The sequence below is a fragment of the Squalius cephalus genome (assembly GCF_949319135.1).
Source record: "Squalius cephalus genome assembly, chromosome: 8".
NCBI lineage: Eukaryota > Metazoa > Chordata > Actinopteri > Cypriniformes > Leuciscidae > Squalius > Squalius cephalus.
Window position 1 is genome coordinate 4,764,833 of NC_137129.1, and position 25,006 is coordinate 4,789,838.

Genomic DNA, 25,006 nt, shown 5'->3' on the forward strand with positions numbered 1-25,006 from the left:
TTTCGCATGATTCTCGCTGTTTCACTTCTGGGTCTGTCCAGAGAATGTCTTATAAGGGCGTCGGGCTCTGGTGGGTTGTGTGTCACTGTGTCTGGAAACATCAATCATGGCGGAGGAGAGAACGACTGATGGTAAAGTTTTATTCGTTTTACCCACGTTATTTACATCGCTTTCTCCGCTGTTTACAGTTACACTTGCATATTCACATATAAATTACCATGCTTGTTGTATGCATTTTATACAGCGAAACAAGCATTTATTTGACGGAAATCTGAAACTGTCGCAGTGATGGTTTGGTTGCCAAAAAAAGGGGACGCTGCATTTTATTCAAAGTCCAATAGATATTTACTAGATACGCGTTTAGTATTTATAGGCGTTATTACGACCTCCGAAGTGGGAAGTAGGAAATTTCCGAAAATAGACATCCCACGACGAGAATCTTTTGATCCATCTACAAATTTGATGAACGTTTATGTATTCACTCGTCCGCTATTTCTTTGGGATATTGATCTAATCGAGAATCAAGGATATCAAAATTGTCATAGCTCGATAAATATTTGTCTGCCTCCAATGAATGGACCCTCATCATGACATAACGTTAATACGGGAGTTGATCTCGTGATTTCATTACCTGTAATGTTTTAACATTAAACCTGCTATGCAACCTGCCAAGATAAAATAAGTCTCTATTCTATTCTTAGTCATAGAAAAGATGATTTAATGCATTGTGTGATCTCTCTGTGTGTGTTTTCATCCCCAGATGCCACACCAGTTGGTGGCAGAACAGTTCCCGATTTTGGAAAGATGTATCATGTCAAAGGTGCATTTCTACCTAATTACACAGTACATCCCAGTACAGGACACTTCTTTTTCAGTATGTTACATGTACCTCTTTTATGTAGGTGAGCTGACTTTGCCTTATTCTTGTGATGGGCTAAAGGAACCGTTTGAAGTTTGGTACGACCTTGAGGGGAACAGAAGTCGCATCGACTATCATAATAGTCAGTGATCTTCTCATGATAAAGTCACATAATGTTAAAATCAAAATAGATGATGTATGCAGCTTCTCTTCATTGATGCTCTCTATACAGGTACAGTGCGCACTTTTCTGATTGGAAACGACTTGGATTATGGTGCCATTTATCAGATCACACCAGTCAACACTGACACTGAAATCCAAGCTATTAAATATTTCCAGCTTAATGGTACAAAGGAGGATCCAATACGTCCACAGGCAGCACTGCCTGATCTGCAGGGCTTTGAAGTATGTACTTCTTAAAGGGACAGTTCACCCAAAATTGAAAAATTCTGTCATCATTTACTTATCCTCATGTCTTTCAAACCTGAATGACTTTCTTCTTTAGAGCAAACCAATGCAACAATTAGGCTGAAATGTGTATAAAATGTTTGTTTGTTTTTTTTGTGCAGTTTGAGAAGATGGAGGATTACGCAGGTGTTCAGTGTGAGGTCTGGAAAAAGGTCACACAGGCTGGTCATAAGAAGAACACGTATCGTCTGTGGGTCACACGTCCAGAGGGAAATGATTCCCCAGCCGTCCCGTACCACTATGAGATGATGGGCTTCAACACTCTCTTGGAGTCTCACAATGACAAATACATGATTGACTACAGTGACTTCAGTCCCCAAACTGAGTCTGATATTTTCACTCCACCTGGAGGTAACTGGAGAACACACATTCAGTGACATGCCTTTGTCTATCTAATCAAATGCTCACTGAGGATTTATGTGTCTAGATATGACATATAAGGAGTTTCCGGATCCTCCTGAGGAGCGTCAGATATTGGCCAACCCCCTTCAAGACTATGTCCACACCTCTCCTGTTAGCCACGCCCACCGTTTGTTCGGCCCCTTTAAGGAGAAGTTTAAACGTCAGTATGCGAGTGAAAAGGAGCACGAGGAGCGTGAGAGCTACTTTGTACATTCTCTTCGGTGAGTAAAAAACAAATCCATGAGAAATCTGTGAACTTGTCTGATTTAAGATGCATATGCTTTTTTTGTTTAAAGCAGAGGTCTTCAATCCTGCTCCTGGAATACAAGTTTAGTTCCAACCCTAATCAAACACACCAGAATCAGCTCATCAAGCTCTTCAGAATCGCTTGAATATTCAAAGGCAGGTGTGCTGAAGCAGGTTGGAGCAGGATCGAAGACCTCTGGCTTAAAGCAACAACATGTAATTTTTTTCACCACTAGGGGTCGCTAACCTCTTACAATAACAAAGGCGTATGTTGATGACGCATAAGCGGAATCATGGAACTTGCCGTCGTGCTGATGGATCTAATAATGTTTATGGATGAGTGAATACATTGATGTTTTTAACATGACTGTGGTATGAAGCAGGGGCGATTGCTAATGAGAGACAGATATCAGCGCCACACGTGAGTCCCGCGGATATAAAGGAATAAGGACAATTAATTCTACCGAACTAACTTACCCACAAGTGCTGAATAATACTCACACTGGTCAGTTTATTAGACGAATGAAACTTGTGAGGTAACGCAGCGCTGTTTCACTTGGTCTATCACACTAAACTGCATTTGAGTGTGTTGAATGTTATAATGTTATTCTATGTGTTCGTTTGTCTGTATGAGACTAGCATAAGCTAGTGGTTCCCAAACCTGTCCTGGAGGCACCCCAAGACTGCATGTTTTCGTTGTCTCCCTAATCAAACACACCTGATTCAACTCATCAGCTCATTAACCCATGTGATAATGAGCTGATGAGTTGAATCAGGTGTGTTTGATTAGGGAGACAACGAAAACGTGCAGTGTTGGGGTGCCTCCAGGACAGGTTTGGGAACCACTGAGCTAGATCAACATTAGAATAACATACTGATCATATTGTAACATTTCATCATGTTGAGCTTTATAACATTGATTAGTTTTATGTACATTTGCTCACCTCTACATTTGCGCATCTCTGTCAAGTCGAAGTTTGTCGTGGACGCTAGCTCTCGGCATCTCGAAAACGCCACGCTGATATTGATCCTCGTTTTAGTTCTCCTTTTGTCCCTAAGTCTGCTTGCTATGGTCCATTATGTTTGAACGAAACAACAACAGCGTGAGCGTGCCGCTAGACGTAACGCAGTTGTCCACGTCTGTCGCCATGGTTACTATGGCAGTTCGAGTGGAAACCAGGGATAACGCGGATATTACGTCATTGACAGGCGACAAGTGAACAGGGAGTCAGGGACGAGCCATTATTTAAAACTGGAATTTCTCTGAAATTAAAATCTTTGGGAACTTTTAGGATATTGTAAGTACACATCTGCAGGAAATATATCACACTGTGCAAGTGATTTTTGGATATTTTATTTTTGTAGCTTTAACATCCTCTTTCTCCTCAGGCATGTGCACTCTATGAACAGAGCCGGTCTTACATTCAGCAGCGGTATCAATGACTTCGCTGACTGGTCAGAGGCAGAGAAGGCCAGGATGTTTGGAGGTTTATTAATTCCAGATGCATGAAAATACACAAAATAGTCCTTACACATTTCTTTGAGTCTGTTGCCAACATATGATACAGTATGATAAACTTTCTCAGATTAAGTGCTTTTGCAAGAGTTTGTCATTAAAATCTAAAGGTTAAAAAAAAATGTGAAATCATTGTTTTAAGTAGCTCAACTAACTTAAACTGTCCTCTGATGAGAATAGTGGTAATTTAATCTTTTTCTAAATCATCATCATAATTACATTTGGTTTAATTGAGTATCTGCATCTTCAAGCTATTTTGGCAAAATGTATAATTTTCAGTTTATGGTTTGTAGCTGGTCTTCAGTGTATAAAGTGTTGATGATGACATTGCTTATCGAATCCCAAATGTAATTAAATACTAATGAGTTTTGTCTTTGATTAAATGTACATTACATCAGTTCTGACCAAAGATTTTGTATCAAATCAATAAGTAAACTTTTGTCAGACTATTTAAAAATGTGTTTACTAAAACCAGTGTTTGATTTTTTAAAAAAGAAATAAAAATGAATATAAAAATTAAATAAATCAAGTTTTTGGATTTATTTCACAATATGGAAGAAAAGATCTGTTGTGGCTTCCGTTTGATTGCTACTTTAACGCTTGAGGTTTTGAAGGGTTGAAAGGGTTAAAAATGTTGTAAAATTAAACGTCAGTATGCAAGCGTGAGATCTACTTTGTACATGGGCCTACTCTTTGGTGCGGAAAAACAAAAAACAATAGATATTCAGTGATGTAAAATGACATTGTAAAAATAGACATCTATTATTTACATAATCGATTAAATAAGCAATACTGTATGAGTGTCTATGCTATATTGTGAATATGGTCATGGCTAAAAACATTTGAAATGACAATGGTAATCCCTCATGTAGCCTATGTCTATCAGCAGATCAATTATAGTAATTAATATTCATAATTATAGCTGCTTCTAGCACTGTATGTGTGCTGATCTGCTGACAAAGATATTTCAACCAAAATAACAACCAAAAAGAAGTCGTCTTAAACAAAAATGTTCATAGTTGTTGCGACAATAAACCGCTTTTCCATCGAAAAGCTGTGGAATTTTTAGGGCCTTTTAAAAAAAAATTAGTACTAAATAAAAATAGTCCTAGTAAGCAGTCTTTGAACTTACCTTATTTTTACATCCTCTTCCTCCTCAGGCTCGTGCACTCTTCAAACAGAGCCGGTCTTACATTCAGCCTCGGTATCAATGACTTCGCCGACTGGTCAAAGGCAGAGAAGGCCAGGATGAGAGGACGCTTACGTGTTGCGGAATAGAGAAAGGTTGTCACAAAACAGCCCTTGCACATTTCTTTTGAGTATGCCAATGTATGTATTAACAAGTAGCTCAACTAACTTAAACTGTCCTCTGATGAGAAAATTGTTTTCATCTTTTCAGGGCTGCAAAAATTAATCGATAATGTTCATAATCGGTGACGGATCGGCACGGAAAGCATCCTCCAGTCACGTCACTTTAAAGCTGTGAATAACGCATTTCTATGAACAATACCTATCATAAACATCAAAAACACAGAATTAGCTGCTGTTGGAAAAGTGCACATCCCATGGGGTCATAAACATAATGCCTAATATTAATTGCTTCAAACAAGAGCATAAGCATAATGTTTAACGTGGCTCGCTCTGTCAGATCCATGTGTTGATTAAAGTGTTTTCTCCAGCGCATGACTTACATTTTGTTTATATCATTATCTGTAAATCTTCGAACGCCAGTGAGTATTTCCATTTTGCATAAAGGCTTGTAATGACAGCAAGCGATAGTTAAACGTCACTGAAGGAGGAGCGCAATAGAATGGAAGTGCAATAATTCTGATGAAAATGTAAATTTTGCTGCATTAAATGTGCATTATGTTGGACATTAAATGAATGTTTGAAATGTTACATGTAACACGACTAACTTTTTTTTTATGAGAGCATTATCTGTAAAGGGACTGCAGTTTTGGCCTACTCCTATTAATTCGTTTAAATGAGTGAGCGTGTGTTTAGTCTGGGCTTTTTTCTGTACTTTTTTTTGCACAAAGTATAGCATAGCCTACATTATAGATATACAATTTATTATATTTTATTTTATATTTATTATATATATTATTGTTTTGAGGACAACATTGGGCAAGATGTGGAATAACTTTTTTTTAATTAAAATGCCTTTTTTTATCCAATTATTTGAAGACACAATAAACAGATGAATCAATTATCAAAATTGTTCAAAAATTATTAAAAAATTATCAATTGTTAAATGCTGCCCTACATCTTTTGCATCTTTTAAACAAAGTGCATTTGTTTAATTTGAGTATCTTCATTTTTAACTTATTTTGCAAAATGTATCATTTTCAATGTATGGCTTGAAGTCTGTTTGCTTGACATTTTTGGTCAACCCAAAATGTAATAAAATACTAACTAAACAACACTATGCAATAAATAAGTTCTGATATTGATAAACTTTTGTGTCAGACTTTTCAATCATTTGTTTTTTTACTTACATTAGCATGAATAAAGCAATTAGACACCATTATAATTGTAATATATTATTTCACATTTTATTACATTTATTTTCTTTTTGTATTTAACTTGATCTAAAAAATTTTTCCACTGTGCCAGTAGCTCATCTCATGTTTAAGTTAATATCTTTTTCACAGTTCAATTTCTTCTTCTTATTCTTTAATCCTGCCTAATTCCACCCTAATACATATTCTTTCTTGTTTTATGACTCCATCTACCATTTAATTGCCTTTAATATAGCCATACCCACAAAAAGTATATCATATTTAGAATTATAAAGTTTATGTAGTAGGCCTATTACATTTTTAGTATTACAACTCTTTTCCTTATACAGGTGAAAACTAAAGAAGAGCCTGAGCAAATAACCTCTACCCATTCTAATGCCTATGAAATAGCAAATATTTCAGCTGCAAACACAGAAAGACCATCATTTAGTCACTGAGGTGAGAAATAAACATGATCCATTTACACATTTGAACATGTTGAAAAATTTTTTACGGTGATGACATCAATCTCATAAATAGCTAAAGAGTATATAAATAGTTTAATCTACTATTTACATACACATTAGCTATTTATGTAGGAGATTGATCTATGTTATCACTGTAAATCAATGTTCAACACACTGAACTTCAGCCCATTGTAAACAGTGCTTTATATAACATACACTTTTTTTCCCCTACAAATTCAAAACACTCAAACAACCACTGAAGATCTGGCCAGTCTTCAATTTGAGCCTATATTCCAGTAGTTTAAAGTTAATTTAATTCTAAATTCTAATTGCTTTTTTACATATATCTTAACCAGTAATTCAGGAATGATTGTAGTTTAAAAGCACCAGCACATTCACAGTACATTTCCCTCGAGGTGAAAGATGGACTGATTCCAGGAGACCCTCAGCGATCACCCCCGCAGTCTCTACCGATGGGTATCAAACACAGACCTAGACCCAGTTCAATAAATATTTGTCCACCCACGATGAACCCTCATGTAATATGTGACGTTAATCGAGTCTATCCTTCGTGTGTTTATATTGCGAACTTCTGTTATCCACGAACACTCGTGTGACGTTTTCAGACGGACGTAAGCTTATTTTCCATCTCCAGTGGATGTCTGCTTTAGATTGCACTATGTGGCGTCTTCTCGCTGGGTTCGTGCTTCTGCTCTGTGCTGCAGGTAAAGAGAAAAAACAGGAAGAAAACATGATAATATGACACATTTCCTGTGATGTTTTGAACACTAAACGTGTTGAAAAGTTGATTCAGTGAATTTTGATCTCTCTGTGTTTTCATCCCCAGATGCCACACCAGTTGGTGGCCGCAGAACAGTTCCTGATTTTGGAAAGATGTATCATGTCAAAGGTGCATTTCTACCTAATTACACAGTACATCCCAGTACAGGACACTTCTTTTTCAGTATGTTACATGTACCTCTTTTATGTAGGTGAGCTGTCTTTGCCTTATTCTGGTGATGGGATAAAGGAACCGTTTGAAGTTTGGTACGACCTTGAGGGGAACAGAAGTCGCATCGACTATCGTAATAGTCAGTGATCTTCTCATGATAAAGTCACATAATGTTAAAATCAAAATAGATTATGTATGCAGCTTCTCTTCATTGATGCTCTCTATACAGGTACAGTGCGCACTTTTCTGATTGGAAACGACTTTGATTATGGTGCCATTTATCAGATCACACCAGTCAACACTGACACTGAAATCCAAGCTATTAAATATTTCCAGCTTAATGGTACAAAGGAGGATCCAATACGTCCACAGGCAGCACTGCCTGATCTGCAGGGCTTTGAAGTATGTACTATAAAACACAAAAGTTATTTAGAAAAAAAATGTACACGACACCATTCTCAACTAAAACCTTTTCATGCGTTTTGGCCATTCATTTACATGACTATAGTGTTTTAGGGGGTTTCAAAGTGCAAGATTCTGAAAACAATACTGTTATTTTCTCTGTAAACTACAAAAATGTTAATTTGTGACAACAGTGACATCATGCGCATGTGCATTATGTGTTCAGTGACATCGCCAACTACTGGCCTGGCAGCAGAATACAGCGATTTAGGTCGTTTTCGGATCCTTGTGAACGGGATCGTTTTGACAACGTTGTTGTCTGTTCAATTAAATTCAATTAACATTTATTTGGATAACGCATTTCACGATACATATTGTTTCAAAGCAGCTTTACAGAAAATGCATGTCTACAATTTACAGTGATCTGTTATCAGAGGTGACTGTCCAAGTTATTTATTTCAGAAATGTACATATACAAATCACACAGTTAGATAATAATGTATTCATTTAAAGGGGTCATATAATGTCATTTTTGTACAAGCTAATATGATTCTTTAGGGTCTAAATTAAAAGTTTGTAAAATACTTTAAATAAAAATTCTCATTAGTATTGTAAGAAAACACTCATTTTACCTGGTCAAAACCAGCTCTGTTTTCAGTACGCCGTTTAAGTGCATGTGTCTTTAAATGATAATGAGCTTTGCTCACCCCACCCCTCTGTTCTGTGCGTACACCGTTTGTAACACAATAACACAATAACCATAACGCGTTGTTCATTATAAACGTGGGATTATGAATTATATTGAGAACGTTGTACATAGAAAACATGCTGTAATGTACCCTGAGTGTAAAAATAGCCGCATTCATCGTGAAGCGTGTAAGCGATTTGCAAAGATTAAGATAAAGATTAATATAAAGGTCAATAAAACGTTAAAACGTCGTCTCTTCACAGGTGTTATGATCATCTGAAGTCTTCATAAGAGGCTGGATCCAAACTGGAGCTGACATACTCTCTAGTTAACTCAGGAGAACAGAGAAGCAAATGGAAAATAATTAGCGTAGCTGTTGTTCATAACTTTAAGCAAAGATAATTATGTGCATTTCATCTGATATAACTGGAGTATAAGGTTATGAGATGCATTATATGAATGCTAGGCTAAAGAGATGCGTCTTTAGTCTAGATTGAGAGCGAGTCTGAGGCCCGAACATTATCAGGAAGACTTTCCAGAGTTTAGGAGCCAATTGTGAAAATGCTCTGCCACCTTTAGTGGACTTAGATATTCTAGGTACCATCAGAAGCCCTGAGTTTTGTGATCTTAAAGAGTGTGATGGATTGTAGGGCGATAGAAGATCAATTAAATACACAGGAGCTGAACCATCTGTATGCGAAACATCCTTTTTCTGTTTTTAGTACATCGTTGGCGTGCAAACAGCCCCTCAGTGTTGTTGTTTTTTGTCCGAATGATGAAAGTCAATGGGGTCCAATGTTGTTTTGGACTCCACTGACTTTCATTGATTGTATAGATAAAAACAGTTGCAACATAATCCAAAATGTCTTGTGCTGTAGAAGAAAGTCAAACAGGGTTAGAAAGATATGAACAGCATTAAATCCCATAGATTCAAATAACTGTAATGCAAACCAACAATGAGGATGAAATTTGTATAAAATCATTGTTTTGCAGTTTGAGAAGATGGAGGATTACGCAGGCGTTCAGTGTGAGGTCTGGAAAAAGGTCACACAGGCTGGTCATAAGAAGAACACGTATCGTCTGTGGGTCACACGTCCAGAGGGAAATGATTCCCCAGCCGTCCCGTACCACTATGAGATGATGGGCTTCAACACTCTCTTGGAGTCTCACAATGACAAATACATGATTGACTACAGTGACTTCAGTCCCCAAACTGAGTCTGATATTTTCACTCCACCTGGAGGTAACTGGAGAACACACATTCAGTGACATGCCTTTGTCCGTCTCTTTTACTCTAGTAAAACTCTGTACTCTTACAGAGGTTTTATGTGTCTAGATATGACATATGAGGAGTTTCCGGATCCTCCTGAGGAGCGTCAAATATTGGCCAACCCCCTTCAAGACTATGTCCACACCTCTCCTGTTAGCCACGCCCACCGTTTGTTCGGCCCCTTTAAGGAGAACTTTGAACGTCAGTATGCGAGTGAAAAGGAGCACGAGGAGCGTGAGAGCTACTTTGTACATTCTCTTCGGTGAGGAAAAACAAATCCGTGAGCAATCTGTGAACTTGTCTGATTTAAGATGCATATGCTTTTTTTGTTTAACATTCTCTTCCTCCTCAGGCATGTGCACTCTATGAACAGAGCCGGTCTTACATTCAGCCTCGGTATCAATGACTTCGCTGATCGGTCAGAGGCAGAGATGGCCAGGATGACAGGATGTTTATTAATTCCAGATAAGAAAAAGGCTGTTACAAAATAGTCCTTACACATTTCTTTGAGTCTGTTGCCAACATATGATACAGTATGATAAACTTTCCCAGATTAAGTGTTTTTGCAAGAGTTTGTCATTAAAATCTAAAGGTTAAAAAAAATGTGAAATCATTGTTTTAAGTAGTTCAAGTTACTTAAACTGTCCTCTGATGAGAATAGTGGTAATTTAATCTTTTTCTAAATCATCATCATAATTACATTCGGTTTAATTGAGTATCTGCATCTTCAAGCTATTTTTCAGTTTATGGTTTGTAGCTGGTCTTCTGTGTATAAAGTGTTGATGGTGACATTGCTTATCGAATCCCAAATGTAATTAAATACTAATGATTGAAATACTGATTAAAGCCATAAGTTTTGTCTTTGATTAAATGTACATAACATCAGTTCTGACCAAAGATTTTGTATCAAATCAATAAGTAAACTTTTGTCAGACTATTCAAAAATGTGTTTACTAAAACCAGTGTTTACTTTTACTTAAATTAGGCAGATTTTTTTAAAAAGAAATAAAAATGAATATAAAAATTCAATAAATCAGGTTTTTGGATTTATTTCACAATATGGAAGAAAAGAGTTGTTGTGGCTTCCGTTTGATTGCTACTTTAACGCTTGAGGTTTTGAAGGTTTGAAAGGGTTAAAAATGTTGTAAAATTAAACATCAGTATGCAAGCGCGAGATCTACTTTGTACATAGGCCTACTCTGGTGAGGAAAAACAAAACTAGATATTTAGTGATGTAAAATGACATCGTAAAAATAGACATCTATTATTTACATAATCGATTAAATAAGCAATACTGTATGAGTGTCTATGCCCGGTAGCCTGGGAAAACCCAGACAACTTCCGGCAAATTTAGATTTGCTCTGCAAGTAGTCTGGCAAAGAGCCCATTCAAGCCGATTTCTAATCCGTCGAAATTGCGGCACCAATCAGAAACTTTGGGGCGGGCTTTACACGATGACGATCGCTCCGATTGGTTTTAGGTCTATCCAATTGCACCCAGAGGCATTTGAGCGACGTCCGTTGGTGACGCCCCTTTGGAAATGAGTTATTAATGAAGCTTTGCCAGACCATAACTCAGTTACTACTGAGAATGGTCTGGTTTTAACCAAGCTATCTATGCTATATTGTGAATATGGTCATGGCTAAAAACATTTGGAATGACAATGGTAATCCCTCATGTAGGCTATGTCTAACAGGAGGTCAATTATAATAATTAATATTCATAATTATAGCTGCTTCTAGCACTGTATGTGTGCTGATCTGCTGACAAAGATATTTCAACCAAAATAACAACCAAAAAGAAGTCGTCTTAAACAAAAATGTTCATAGTTGTTGTAACAATAAACCGCTTTTCCACCGAAAAGCAGTGGAATTTTTAGGGCCTTTTTTTATTTTTTATTTTTTTACAAGTAGTACTAGTAAGCAGTCTTTGAACTTACCTTATTTTTACATCCTCTTCCTCCTCAGGCTCGTGCACTCTTCAAACAGAGCCGGTCTTACATTCAGCCTCGGTATCAATGACTTCGCCGACTGGTCAAAGGCAGAGATGGCCAGGATGAGAGGACGCTTACGTATTGCGGAATAGAAAAAGGTAGTTACAAAGCCCTCATACATTTCTTTTGAGTATCATGCCAATGTATGTATTAACAAGTAGCTCAACTAACTTAAACTGTCCTCTGATGAGAAAATTGTTTTCATCTTTTCAGGGCTGCAAAAATTAATCGATAATGTTCATAATCGGTGACGGATCGTTTATTGCACGGAAAGCATCCTCCAGTCACGTCACTTTAAAGCTGTGAATAACGCATTTCTATGAACAATACATATCATAAACATCAAAAACACAGAATTAGCTGCTGTTGGAAAAGTGCACATCCCGTGGGGTCATAAACATAATGCCTAATAATGACATAAGTAGTGTTGGCCTACTACTATTAATATGTTTATGAGTGAGCGTGTGTTTAGTTTGGGCTTTTTTCGGTACTTTTTTTTGCACAAGTATAGCATAGCCTACATTATAGATATATAATTTATTATATTTGCTTTCATAGCCTTCAATTTATTGTTTTGAGGACAATATTGGGCAAGATGTGGAATAACTTTTTTAAATTAAAATGCCTTTTTTAATCCAATTATTTGAAGACACAATAAACAGATTAATCAATTATCAAATTGTATAACTGAATAAGTGCATTTGTTTAAATGGAGTGTCTTCATTTTTAACTTATTTTGTTAAATGTATCATTTCCAATGTATGGCTTGAAGTCTGTTTGCTTGACATTTTTGGTCAACCCAAAATGTAATAAAATACTAACTAAACAACACTATGCAATAAATAAGTTCTGAAATTGATAACCTTTTGTGTCAGAATTTTTCAATAATTTGTTTTAAAACCAGTGGTTACATTTACTTACATTATCATGAATAAAAAAAACAATTAGACACCCTTATAATTGTAATATATTATTTTACATTTTATTACATTTAGTTTCTTTTTTTATTTAACTTGACATTTTTTTCCACTGTGCCAGTAGCTCATCTCATGTTTAAGTCAATATCTTTTTCACAGTTCAGTTTCTTCCTCTAAATTATTCCTTAATCCTGCCTAATTCCATCCTAATACATTCTTTCTTGTTTTATGACTCCATCTACCATTGAATTGCCTTTAATATCCCAGCATGTAGCCATACCCACAAAAAGTATATCATATTTAGAATTATAAAGTTTATGTACTATTAAATTTTTTCAAAAATAATGGTCTTGCAGTGAACTCTTTTCCTTATACAGGTGAAAACTGAAGAAGAGCCTGAGCAAATAACCTCTACCCATTCTAATGCCTATGAAATAGCAAATATTTCAGCTGCAAACACAGAAAGACCATCATTTAGTCACTGACGTGAGAAATAAACATGATCCATCTACATATTTGAACATGTTGAACATTTTTTTACACCGATGACAACAATCTCATAAATAGCTAAAGAGTATATAAATAGTTTAATCTACTATTTACATACACATTAGCTATTTATTTAGGGTATTGATCTATGTTATCACTGTAAATCAATGTTCAACACACTGAACTTCAGCCCATTGTAAACAGTGCTTTATATAACATACACTTTTTTTCCCCTACAAATTCAAAACACTCAAACAACCACTGAAGATCTGGCCAGTCTTCAATTTGAGCCTACAGTAGTTTAAAGTTAATTTAATTCTAAGTTCTAATTGCTTTTTTACATATATCTTAACCAGTAATTCAGGAATGAGTGTACCTTTAAAAGCACCAGCACATTCACAGTACAGTTTCCTCGAGGTGAAAGATGGACTGATTCCAGGAGACCCTCAGCGATCACCGCAGTCTCTACCGATGGGTATCAAACACAGACCTAGACCCAGTTCAATAAATATTTGTCCACCCCCAATGAACCCTCATGTCATATGTGGCGTTAATCCAGTCCCTCCTTCGTTTTTATTGCGAACTTCTGTTATCCACGAACACTCGTGTGACGTTTTCAGACGGACGAAAGCTTATTTTCCATCTCCAGTGGATGTCTGCTTTAGATTGCACTATGTGGCGTCTTCTCGCTGGGTTCGTGCTTCTGCTCTGTGCTGCAGGTAAAGAGAAAAAACAGGAAGAAAACATGATAATATGACACATTTCCTGTGATGTTTTGAACACTAAACGTGTTGAAAAGTTGATTCATTGAATTTTGATCTCTCTGTGTTTTCATCCCCAGATGCCACACCAGTTGGTGGCCGCAGAACAGTTCCTGATTTTGGAAAGATGTATCATGTCAAAGGTGCGTTTCTGCCTAATTACACAGTACAGCCCAGTACAGGACACTTCTTTTTCAGTATGTTACATGTACCTCTTTTATGTAGGTGAGCTGACTTTGCCTTATTCTAGTGATGGGCTAAAGGAACCGTTTGAAGTTTGGTACGACCTTGAGGGGAACAGAAGTCGCATCGACTATCGTAATAGTCAGTGATCTTCTCATGATAAAGTCACATAATGTTAAAATCAAAATAGATTATGTATGCAGCTTCTCTTCATTGATGCTCTCTACACAGGTACAGTGCGCACTTTTCTGATTGGAAACGACTTTGATTATGGTGCCATTTATCAGATCACACCAGTTACCACTGACACTGAAATCCAAGCTATTAAATATTTCCAGCTTAATGGTACAAAGGAGGATCCAATACGTCCACAGGCAGCACTGCCTGATCTGCAGGGCTTTGAAGTATGTACTATAGAACACAACAGTTATTTAGAAAAATGTCTCAGGGGCCGTTTACACGACACCATGTTCAGTGACATCGCCAACTACTGGCCTGGCAGCAGAATACAGCGATTTAGGTCGTTTTTGCGGATCCTTGTGAACGGGATCGTTTTGACAACGTTGTCGTCTGTTCATCCATCCATCCATCCATCTTCTACCGCTTATCCGGGACCGGGTTGCGGGGGCAGCAGTCTAAGCAGGGATGCCCAGACTTCCCTCTCCCTAGACACTTCCTCCAGCTCTTCCGGGGGGACACCGAGGCGTTCCCAGGCCAGCCGGGAGACATAGTCTCTCCAGCATGTCCTAGGTCTTCCCCGGGGTCTCCTCCCGGTGGGACATGCCCGGAACACCTTCCCGGGAAGGCGTCCAGGAGGCATCCGGAAAAGATGCCCGAGCCACCTCAACTGACCCCTCTCGATGTGGAGGAGCAGCGGCTCTACTCTGAGCTCCTCCCGAGTGACCGAGCTTCTCACCCTATCTCTAAGGGATCGCCCAGCCACCCTGCGGAGAAAGCTCATTTCGGCCGCTTGTATCCGGGATCTTGTCCTTTCGGTCATGAACCACAGCTCATGACCATAGGTGAGAGTAGGAACGTAGATTGACCGGTAAATCGAGAGCTTCGCCTTGCGGCTCAGCTCCTTCTTCACCACGACAGACCGGTACAGGGACCGCATTACTGCAGAAGCGGCACCGATCCGCCTGTCAATCTCCCGTTCCATCCTTCCCTCACTCGTGAACAAGACCCCAAGATACTTGAACTCCTCCACTTGAGGCAGGAGCTCTCCACCAACCTGAAGCGGGCAAACCACCCTTTTCCGACTGAGAACCATGGCCTCGGATTTGGAGGTGCTGATTCTCATCCCAGCCGCTTCACACTCGGCTGCAAACCGTCCCAGTGCATGCTGGAGGTCCTGGTTTGATGAGGCCAGCACGACAACATCATCCGCAAAGAGCAGAGATGAAATCGTGTGGTCCCCAAACCTGACCCCCTCCGGCCCCTGGCTGCGCCTAGAAATTCTGTCCATAAAAATTATGAACAGAACCGGTGACAAAGGGCAGCCCTGCCGGAGTCCAACATGCACCGGGAACAAGTCTGACTTACTGCCGGCAATGCGAACCAAGCTCCTGCTCCGGTCGTACAGGGACTGGATAGCCCTTAGCAAAGGGCCCCGAACCCCATACTCCCAGAGCACCCTCCACAAGATGCCACGAGGGACACAGTCGAATGCCTTCTCCAAATCCACAAAGCACATGTGGATTGGTTGGGCAAACTCCCATGAGCCCTCCAGCACCCTGTAGAGGGTATAGAGCTGGTCCAGTGTTCCACGACCGGGACGAAAACCACACTGTTCCTCCTGAATCCGAGGTTCTACCATCGGCCGGATTCTCCTCTCCAGTACCCTGGCATAGACTTTCCCAGGGAGGCTGAGAAGTGTGATCCCCCTATAGTTGGAGCACACCCTCCGGTCTCCCTTCTTGAAAAGAGGGACCACCACCCTGGTCTGCCAGTCCAAAGGCACTGTCCCCGACCGCCACGCGATGCTGCAGAGGCGTGTCAACCAAGACAGCCCCACAACATCCAGAGATTTGAGGTACTCAGGGCGGATCTCATCCACCCCCGGTGCCTTGCCACCGAGGAGTTTCTTGACTACCTCGGTGACTTCAGCTTGGGTGATGGACGAGTCCACCTCCGAGCCCTCAGCCTCTGCTTCCTCAATGGAAGTCGTGATGGCGGGATTGAGGAGATCCTCGAAGTATTCCTTCCACCGTCCGGTGATATCCCCAGTCGAGGTCAACAGCTGCCCACCTCCACTGTAAACAGCGTTGGTAGGGCACTGCTTCCCCCTCCTGAGGCGCCGGACGGTTTGCCAGAATCTCTTCGAGGCCGACCGATAGTCCTTCTCCATGGCCTCACCGAACTCCTCCCAGGCCCGAGTTTTTGCCTTCACAACCACCCGGGCTGCAGTCCGCTTGGCCCGTCGGTACCCATCAGCTGCCTCAGGAGTCCCACAAGCCAGCCAGGCCCGATAGGACTCCTTCTTCAGCTTGACGGCATCCCTTACTTCCGGTGTCCACCACCGGGTTCGGGGATTGCCGCCTCGACAGGCACCGGAGACCTTATGGCCACAGCTCCAAGTGGCCGCGTTGACAATGGAGGTGGAGAACATGGTCCACTCGGACTCAATATCTCCAGACTCCCTCGGGATCTGGTCGAAGCTCTGCCGGAGGTGGGAGTTGAAGATCTCTCTGACAGGAGATTCGGCCAAACGTTCCCAACAGACCCTCACAATACGTTTGGGTCTGCCGAGTCTGTCCAGCTTCCTCCCCTGCCATCGGATCCAACTCACCACCAGGTGGTGATCAGTTGACAGCTCCGCCCCTCTCTTCACCCGAGTGTCCAAGACATACGGCCGAGGGTCGGATGAAACGACCACAAAGTCGATCATCGACCTCCGGCCTAGGGTGTCCTGGTGCCATGTGCACTGATGGACACCCTTATGCTTGAACATGGTGTTCGTTATGGACAAGCTTTAACTAGCACAGAAGTCCAATAACAGAACACCGCTCGGGTTCAGATCAGGGGGGCGGTGACTCCAAGAAGACTCCAAGAAGGCCGGGTACTCTGCACTGCCGTTCGGCCCGTAGGCACACACGACAGTGAGAGACCTATCCCCGACCCGAAGGCGCAGGGAAGCGACCCTCTCGTTCACCGGGGTGAACTCCAACACGTGGCGGCTGAGCTGGGGGGCTATAAGCAAACCCACACCAGCCCGCCGCCTCTCACCATGGGCAACTCCAGAGTGGTGAAGAGTCCATCCTCTCTCGAGGAGTGTGGTTCCAGAGCCCAAGCCGTGCATAGAGGTGATCCCAACTATCTCTAGTCGGAATCTCTTAACCTCACGCACAACCTCAGGCTCCTTCCCCGCCAGAGAGGTGACGTTCCATGTCCCTAGAGCTAGATTCCGCGTCCAGCGATCGGGTTGTCTAGGCCCCCGCCTTCGACTGCCGCCCGATCCACTTAGCACCGGCCCCTTACGGTCCCTCCTGCAGGTGGTGGGTCCACGGGAGGGTGGCCCCACGTCGGTCCTTCGGGCTGAGCCCGGCCGGACCCCATGGGGGGAGGCCCGACCACCAGGCGCTCGCATACGAGCCCCAACCCCGGGCCTGGCTCCAGGGTGGGGCCCCAGCAGCGCCATACCGGGCGACGTCACGGTCCTCGTTTTTTTTTTGCATCATAAGGGTTTTTGAACCGCTCTTAGTCTGACCCGTCACCTAGGACCTGTTTGCCTTGGGAGACCCTACCAGGGGCATATAGCCCCAGACAACATAGCTCCTTGGGTCATTCGGGTACTCAAACGTCGTCTGTTCAATTAAATTCAATTAACATTTATTTGTATAGTGCATTTCACAATACATATTGTTTCAAAGCTTTACAGAAAAGGCATGTCTACAATTTAGAGTGATTTGTTATCAGAGGTGACTGTCCAAGTTATTTATTTCAGAAATGTACATCTACAAATCACACAGTTAGCTAATAATGTATTAATTTATACAATGTATTAATTTAAAGCAGAAACAATGAGCTCATTGAAGTAATGAATACATGTTTGTTAACAAATGATTAGGATACATAGAAAAATGTAGCATTGATCTATGTTGATTCAGCGCTTGCTTCATCTGAAGTCCGCAGGAGTTGGCGTCGTCTCTTCACAGGTGTTATGATCATCTGAAGTCTTCATAAGAGGCTAGATCCATACTGGAGCTGACATACTCTCTAGTTAACTCAGGAGAATAGAGAAGCAAATGGAAAATAATTAGCGTAGCTGTTGTTCATAACTTTAAGCAAAGATAATTATGTGCATTTCATCTGATATAACTGGAGTATAAGGTTATGAGATGCATTATATGAATGCTAGGCTAAAGAGATGCGTCTTTAGTCTAGATTGAGAGGGAGTCTGAGGCCCGAACATTATCAGGAAGACTTTCCAGAGTTTAGGAGCCAATTGTGAAAATGCTCTCCCTCCTTTAGTGGACTTAGATATTCTAGGTACCATCAGAAGCCCTGAGTTTTGTGATCTTAAAGAGTGTGATGGATTGAAGGGCGATAGAAGATCAATTAAATACACAGGAGCTGAACCATCTGTATGCGAAACATCCTTTTTCCGTTTTTAGTACATCGTTGGCGTGTAAACAGCCCCTCAGTGTTGTTGTTTTTTGTCCGAATGATGAAAGTCAATGGGGTCCAATGTTGTTTTGGACTCCACTGACTTTCATTGTATAGACAAAAACAGTTGAAACATAATCCAAAATGTCTTGTGCTATGTAGAAGAAAGTCAAACAGGTTTAGAAAGATATGAACAACATTAAATCCCATAGATTCAAATAACTGTAATGCAAACCAACAATGAGGATGAAATTTGTATAAAATCATTGTTTTGCAGTTTGAGAAGATGGAGGATTACGCAGGTGTTCAGTGTGAGGTCTGGAAAAAGGTCACACAGGCTGGTCATAAGAAGAACACGTATCGTCTGTGGGTCACACGTCCAGAGGGAAATGATTCCCCAGCCGTCCCGTACCACTATGAGATGATGGGCTTCAACACTCTCTTGGAGTCTCACAATGACAAATACATGATTGACTACAGTGACTTCAGTCCTCGAACTGAGTCCGACATTTTCACTCCACCTGGAGGTAACTGGAGAACACACATTCAATGACATGCCTTTGTCCGTCTCTTTTACTCTTTCAGACCATCTAATCAAATGTTCACTGAGGTTTTATGTGTCTAGATATGACATATGAGGAGTTTCCGGATCCTCCTGAGGAGCGTCAAATATTGGCCAACCCCCTTCAAGACTATGTCCACACCTCTCCTGTTAGCCACGCCCACCGCTTGTTCGGCCCCTTTAAGGAGAAGTTTAAACGTCAGTATGCAAGTGAGAAGGAGCACGAGGAGCGCGAGAGCTACTTTGTACATTCTCTTCGGTGAGGAAAAACAAATCTGTGATCAATCTGTGAACTTGTCTGATTTAAGATGCATATGTTTTTTTTGTTTAACATCCTCTTCCTCCTCAGGCATGTGCACTCTATGAACAGAGCCGGTCTTACATTCAGCCTCGGTATCAACCACTTCGCTGATCGGTCAAAGACAGAGAAGGCCAGGATGACAGGAGGTTTATTATTTCGAGATAAGAAAAAGGCTGTTACAAAATAGTCCTTACACATTTCTTTGAGTCTGTTGCCAACATATGATACAGTATGATAAACTTTCTCAGATTAAGTGTTTTTGCAAGAGTTTGTCATTAAAATCTAAAGGTTAAATCATTGTTTTAAGTAGTTTAACTAACTTAAACTGTCCTCTGATGAGAATAGTGGTAATTTAATCTTTTTCTAAATCATCATCATAATTACATTTGGTTTAATTGAGTATCTGCATCTTCAAGCTATTTTGGCAAAATGTATAATTTTCAGTTTATGGTTTGTAGCTGGTCTTCAGTGTATAAAGTGTTGATGATGACATTGCTTATCAAATCCCAAATGTAATGAAATACTAATGATTGAAATACTGATTAAAGCCATAAGTTTTGTCTTTGATTAAACGTATACATAACATCAGTTCTGACCAAAGATTTTGTATCAAATCAATAAGTACATTTTTGTCAGACTATTCAAAAATCTGTTTTAAAACCAGTGTTTACTTTTACTTAAATTAGGCTGATTTTTCTAAAAAGAAATAAAAATGAATATAAAAATTCAATAAATCAGGTTTTTGGATTTATTTCACAATATGGAAGAAAAGAGTTGTTGTGGCTTCCGTTTGATTGCTACTTTAACGCTTGAGGTTTTGAAGGTTTGAAAGGGTTAAAAATGTTGTAAAATTAAACGTCAGTATGCAAGCGCGAGATCTACTTTGTACATAGGCCTACTCTGGTGAGGAAAAACAAAACTAGATATTTAGTGATGTAAAATGACATCGTAAAAATAGACATCTATTATTTACATAATCGATTAAATAAGCAATACTGTACGAGTGTCTATGCCCGGTAGCCTGGGAAAACCCAGACAACTTCCGGCAAATTTAGATTTGCTCTGCAAGTAGTCTGGCAAAGAGCCCATTCAAGCCGATTTCTAATCCGTCGAAATTGCGGCACCAATCAGAAACTTTGGGGCGGGCTTTACACAATGACGATCGCTCTGATTGGTTTTAGGTCTATCCAATTGCGCCCAGAGGCATTTGAGTGACGTCCGTTGGTGACGCCCCTTTGGAAATGAGTTATTAATGAAGCTTTGCCAGACCATAACTCAGTTACTACTGAGAATGGTCTGGTTTTAACTAGAGCCCGACCGATATATCGGCAGGCCGATATTGTCGGCCGATATTAGGCATTTTCAAAACTATCGGTATCGGCATTTATAACGGCCGATAAATAAATATTTCAAAAATAAAATAAAAACGGACGAAACACCCTTCAACCATGTTATGAGTGTTGGCGTTGTATAGTTAGTCCACCAGAGGGCACTCTACACCGTCCCTGTTGGCAACACTCGTGTATAATGCACCACACATTCCAACATGATGCAACCTGCTGATCCAGCCAGAGTCGGGCAGAGAGAACCGCGAGTGAGATCATCGGTGAAGTGTGTTCATGGTGAGTTGGTAACGACTCACGAGACATACATTGCTTGAATAACAATTAAAAGAACATCCCTATCAGTTCTCTTAACTCAAATAAGGATGACAAAATTCGTGACTCATGTCCAGTTTTGCTGCGGTTAAATAAGCCGAGAGTGAAGCGGAACAACGCGACGTAGGCTATATTCACATAAAATGTTAACACTGCAGTTCACAAAAGTTCATAATGTGCATGTGCTTTAATGCTTTGTCGGTTAAACATTTAATTTTAAATGCTGATGCGCTGTTCTAACGTGTGCGTTTCTCAGCGCGTGAAGCTCACATGCACTAAAAGCCTTTCTACCAGCGCCTGGATACTGGACTAAGTTATCTTTCGAGTATTATTGTGCTAATACTGTTAAATACACACAATATTTACATAAACAAAGTCGGTTGTCTAAAGTGAAGGCAAAATTGAGAGAAAATCTGCTTGTCAAATGCGTGTACATTAGACGTGTCGTGCTCAGCTCTTAAAGAGACAGTAGCAATTGTAAACACATTGCCTCTTGTCCTTAAAGGGATAGTTCACCCAATAATAAAAATGATCTCATTATTTACAGGCACTCTAATGTTGTTCCAACTGTATTAATTTCCTTCTAATATTTTTCTAATATTAATAGTTGTGAATGTGGAATGTGGAAAGAATGTGGGTAACCAAACAGTAGCTGGTCCCCATTGACTTCCAAAGGAGAAAAATATACTATGGAAGTCACTGGGGTACATCAACTGTTTGGTTACCCACATTCATCCAAATAACTTATTTTCAACAGAAGAAAAAAACAACTTGAGAGAGTAAATTATGACAATTTGAATTTGTTGTCAATTTTAATGTGAAATTGTTGTTTTTGTTCAAAGGACTAAACGTTTAGTCTTAAAAAAAAATCTTAAGTTTGTATTTTTATACATTTTATTTATCAGAACTTTAATATATTTTGATGTTCCTCTGTTCTGTTGTGACAATAAAAGAAACAAGTTTCTTTTTAAAATGCATTATCATATTATTTTAGTTAAAACTCATAAATAACTACAAATAACTAATGTTAGGGAAATTTGTTAATGTTTTGTTGCGCGTTTCTGAAAAAAAAATAAAAAATATCGTCCGATATATCGGAATATCGGATTTTAAAACCAACAAATATTTGTACCGGTATCGGCCTTCAAAATCCTTTATCGGTCGGGCTCTAGTACCCATCAAAAGTTTGTACACACCAATTGTAAAGTGTGTCCAAACTTACTGTACTATAATACACATAAATAATATTGCTACTGTATTATAATATACACATAAATAATATCGGCCGATATATCGGTATCTGGCTTTTTTTTTATCGGTATCGGCATCGGCGCCCAAAAATCCATATCGGTCGGGCTCTAGTTTTAACCAAGCTATATGCTATGTTGTGAATATGGTCATGGCTAAAAACATTTGGAATGACAATGGTAATCCCTCATGTAGGCTATGTCTAACAGGAGGTCAATTATAATAATTAATATTCATAATTATAGCTGCTTCTAGCACTGTATGTGTGCTGATCTGCTGACAAAGATATTTCAACCAAAATAACAACCAAAAAGAAGTCGTCTTAAACAAAAATGTTCATAGTTGTCGCAACAATAAACCGCTTTTCCACCGAAAAGCAGTGGAATTTTTAGGGCCTTTTTTTTATTTTTATTTTTTTACAAGTAGTACTAGTAAGCAGTCTTTGAACTTACCTTATTTTTACATCCTCTTCCTCCTCAGGCTTGTGCACTCTTCAAACAGAGCCGGTCTTACATTCAGCCTCGGTATCAATGACTTCGCCGATTGGTCAAAGGCAGAGATGGCCAGGATGAGAGGACGCTTACATGTTGCGGAATAGAAAAAGGTAGTTACAAAGCCCTCATACATTTCTTTTGAGTATGTTGCCAATGTATGTATTAACAAGTAGCTCAACTAACTTAAACTGTCCTCTGATGAGAAAATTGTTTTCATCTTTTCAGGGCTGCAAAAATTAATCGATAATGTTCATAATCGGTGACGGATCGTTTATTGCACGGAAAGCATCCTCCAGTCACGTCACTTTAAAGCTGTGAATAACGCATTTCTATGAACAATACATATCATAAACATCAAAAACACAGAATTAGCTGCTGTTGGAAAAGTGCACATCCCGTGGGGTCATAAACATAATGCCTAATAATGACATAAGTAGTGTTGGCCTACTACTATTAATATGTTTATGAGTGAGCGTGTGTTTAGTTTGGGCTTTTTTCGGTACTTTGTTTTGCACAAAGTATAGCATAGCCTACATTATAGATATATAATTTATTATATTTGCTTTCATAGCCTTCAATTTATTGTTTTGAGGACAATATTGGGCAAGATGTGGAATAATTTTTTTAAATTAAAATGCCTTTTTTAATCCAATTATTTGAAGACACAATAAACAGATTAATCAATTATCGAATTGTATAACTGAATAAGTGCATTTGTTTAAATGGAGTGTCTTCATTTTTAACTTATTTTGCTAAATGTATCATTTTAATGTATGGCTTGAAGTCTGTTTGCTTGACATTTTTGGTCAACCCAAAATGTAATAAAATACTAACTAAACAACACTATTCAATAAATAAGTTCTGAAATTGATAACCTTTTGTGTCAGACTTTTTCAATAATTTGTTTTAAAACCAGTGGTTACATTTACTTACATTAGCATGAATAAAACAATTAGACACCCTTATAATTGTAATATATTATTTTACATTTTATTACATTTATTTTCTTTTTTTATTTAACTTGACATTTTTTTCCACTGTGCCAGTAGCTCATCTCATGTTTAAGTCAATATCTTTTTCACAGTTCAGTTTCTTCCTCTAAATTATTCCTTAATCCTGCCTAATTCCATCCTAATACATTCTTTCTTGTTTTATGACTCCATCTACCATTTAATTGCCTTTAATATCCCAGCATGTAGCCATACCCACAAAAAGTATATCATATTTAGAATTATAAAGTTTATGTAGTATTACATTTTTTCAAAAATAATGGTCTTGCAGTGAACTCTTTTCCTTATACAGGTGAAAACTGAAGAAGAGCCTGAGCAAATAACCTCTACCCATTCTAATGCCTATGAAATAGCAAATATTTCAGCTGCAAACACAGAAAGACCATCATTTAGTCACTGACGTGAGAAATAAACATGATCCATCTACATATTTGAACATGTTGAACATTTTTTTACACCGATGACAACAATCTCATAAATAGCTAAAGAGTATATAAATAGTTTAATCTACTATTTACATACACATTAGCTATTTATTTAGGGTATTGATCTATGTTATCACTGTAAATCAATGTTCAACACACTGAACTTCAGCCCATTGTAAACAGTGCTTTATATAACATACACTTTTTTTCCCCTACAAATTCAAAACACTCAAACAACCACTGAAGATCTGGCCAGTCTTCAATTTGAGCCTACAGTAGTTTAAAGTTAATTTAATTCTAAGTTCTAATTGCTTTTTTACATATATCTTAACCAGTAATTCAGGAATGAGTGTACCTTTAAAAGCACCAGCACATTCACAGTACAGTTTCCTCGAGGTGAAAGATGGACTGATTCCAGGAGACCCTCAGCGATCACCGCAGTCTCTACCGATGGGTATCAAACACAGACCTTGACCCAGTTCAATAAATATTTGTCCACCCCCAATGAACCCTCATGTCATATGTGGCGTTAATCCAGTCCCTCCTTCGTTTTTATTGCGAACTTCTGTTATCCACGAACACTCGT

General features: G+C 39.3%; 3 protein-coding genes across 5 annotated transcripts; all 3 read left to right on the top strand.

Annotated features, from left to right (window-relative positions):
• The first annotated feature begins 29 nt into the window (after window positions 1-29).
• LOC307162979 (counting factor associated protein D-like) lies at window positions 30-4,848 on the top strand. Of its 2 annotated transcripts, XM_079878768.1 has the most exons (8): window positions 30-131; window positions 761-820; window positions 903-1,001; window positions 1,092-1,264; window positions 1,429-1,678; window positions 1,755-1,950; window positions 3,365-3,462; window positions 4,652-4,829. In XM_079878768.1, exons 1-8 carry the CDS (start codon window positions 107-109, stop codon window positions 4,741-4,743), a joined length of 993 nt encoding a protein of 330 aa, XP_079734894.1. In that variant the 5' UTR covers window positions 30-106; the 3' UTR covers window positions 4,744-4,829. The 2 variants fall into 2 exon arrangements, with proteins under 2 accessions (XP_079734894.1, XP_079734895.1); XM_079878769.1 differs by lacking the exon at window positions 3,365-3,462 and having other exon boundaries at window positions 69-131; window positions 4,652-4,848.
• Window positions 4,849-6,996: 2,148 nt separating this feature from the next.
• LOC307163465 (counting factor associated protein D-like) lies at window positions 6,997-10,366 on the top strand. The gene is made up of 7 exons (XM_079879501.1): window positions 6,997-7,184; window positions 7,307-7,369; window positions 7,452-7,550; window positions 7,641-7,813; window positions 9,495-9,744; window positions 9,838-10,033; window positions 10,124-10,366. Exons 1-7 carry the CDS (start codon window positions 7,118-7,120, stop codon window positions 10,260-10,262), a joined length of 987 nt encoding a protein of 328 aa, XP_079735627.1. The 5' UTR covers window positions 6,997-7,117; the 3' UTR covers window positions 10,263-10,366.
• A 3,411-nt stretch (window positions 10,367-13,777) lies between these two features.
• On the top strand, window positions 13,778-23,095 carry LOC307162980 (counting factor associated protein D-like). Of its 2 annotated transcripts, none has more exons than XM_079878771.1 (7): window positions 13,778-13,889; window positions 14,012-14,074; window positions 14,157-14,255; window positions 14,346-14,518; window positions 19,000-19,249; window positions 19,348-19,543; window positions 22,972-23,095. In XM_079878771.1, exons 1-7 carry the CDS (start codon window positions 13,823-13,825, stop codon window positions 23,087-23,089), a joined length of 966 nt encoding a protein of 321 aa, XP_079734897.1. In that variant the 5' UTR covers window positions 13,778-13,822; the 3' UTR covers window positions 23,090-23,095. The 2 variants fall into 2 exon arrangements, with proteins under 2 accessions (XP_079734897.1, XP_079734896.1); XM_079878770.1 differs by lacking the exon at window positions 22,972-23,095 and adding an exon at window positions 19,634-20,283 and having other exon boundaries at window positions 13,788-13,889.
• The last annotated feature ends 1,911 nt before the right edge of the window (window positions 23,096-25,006 follow it).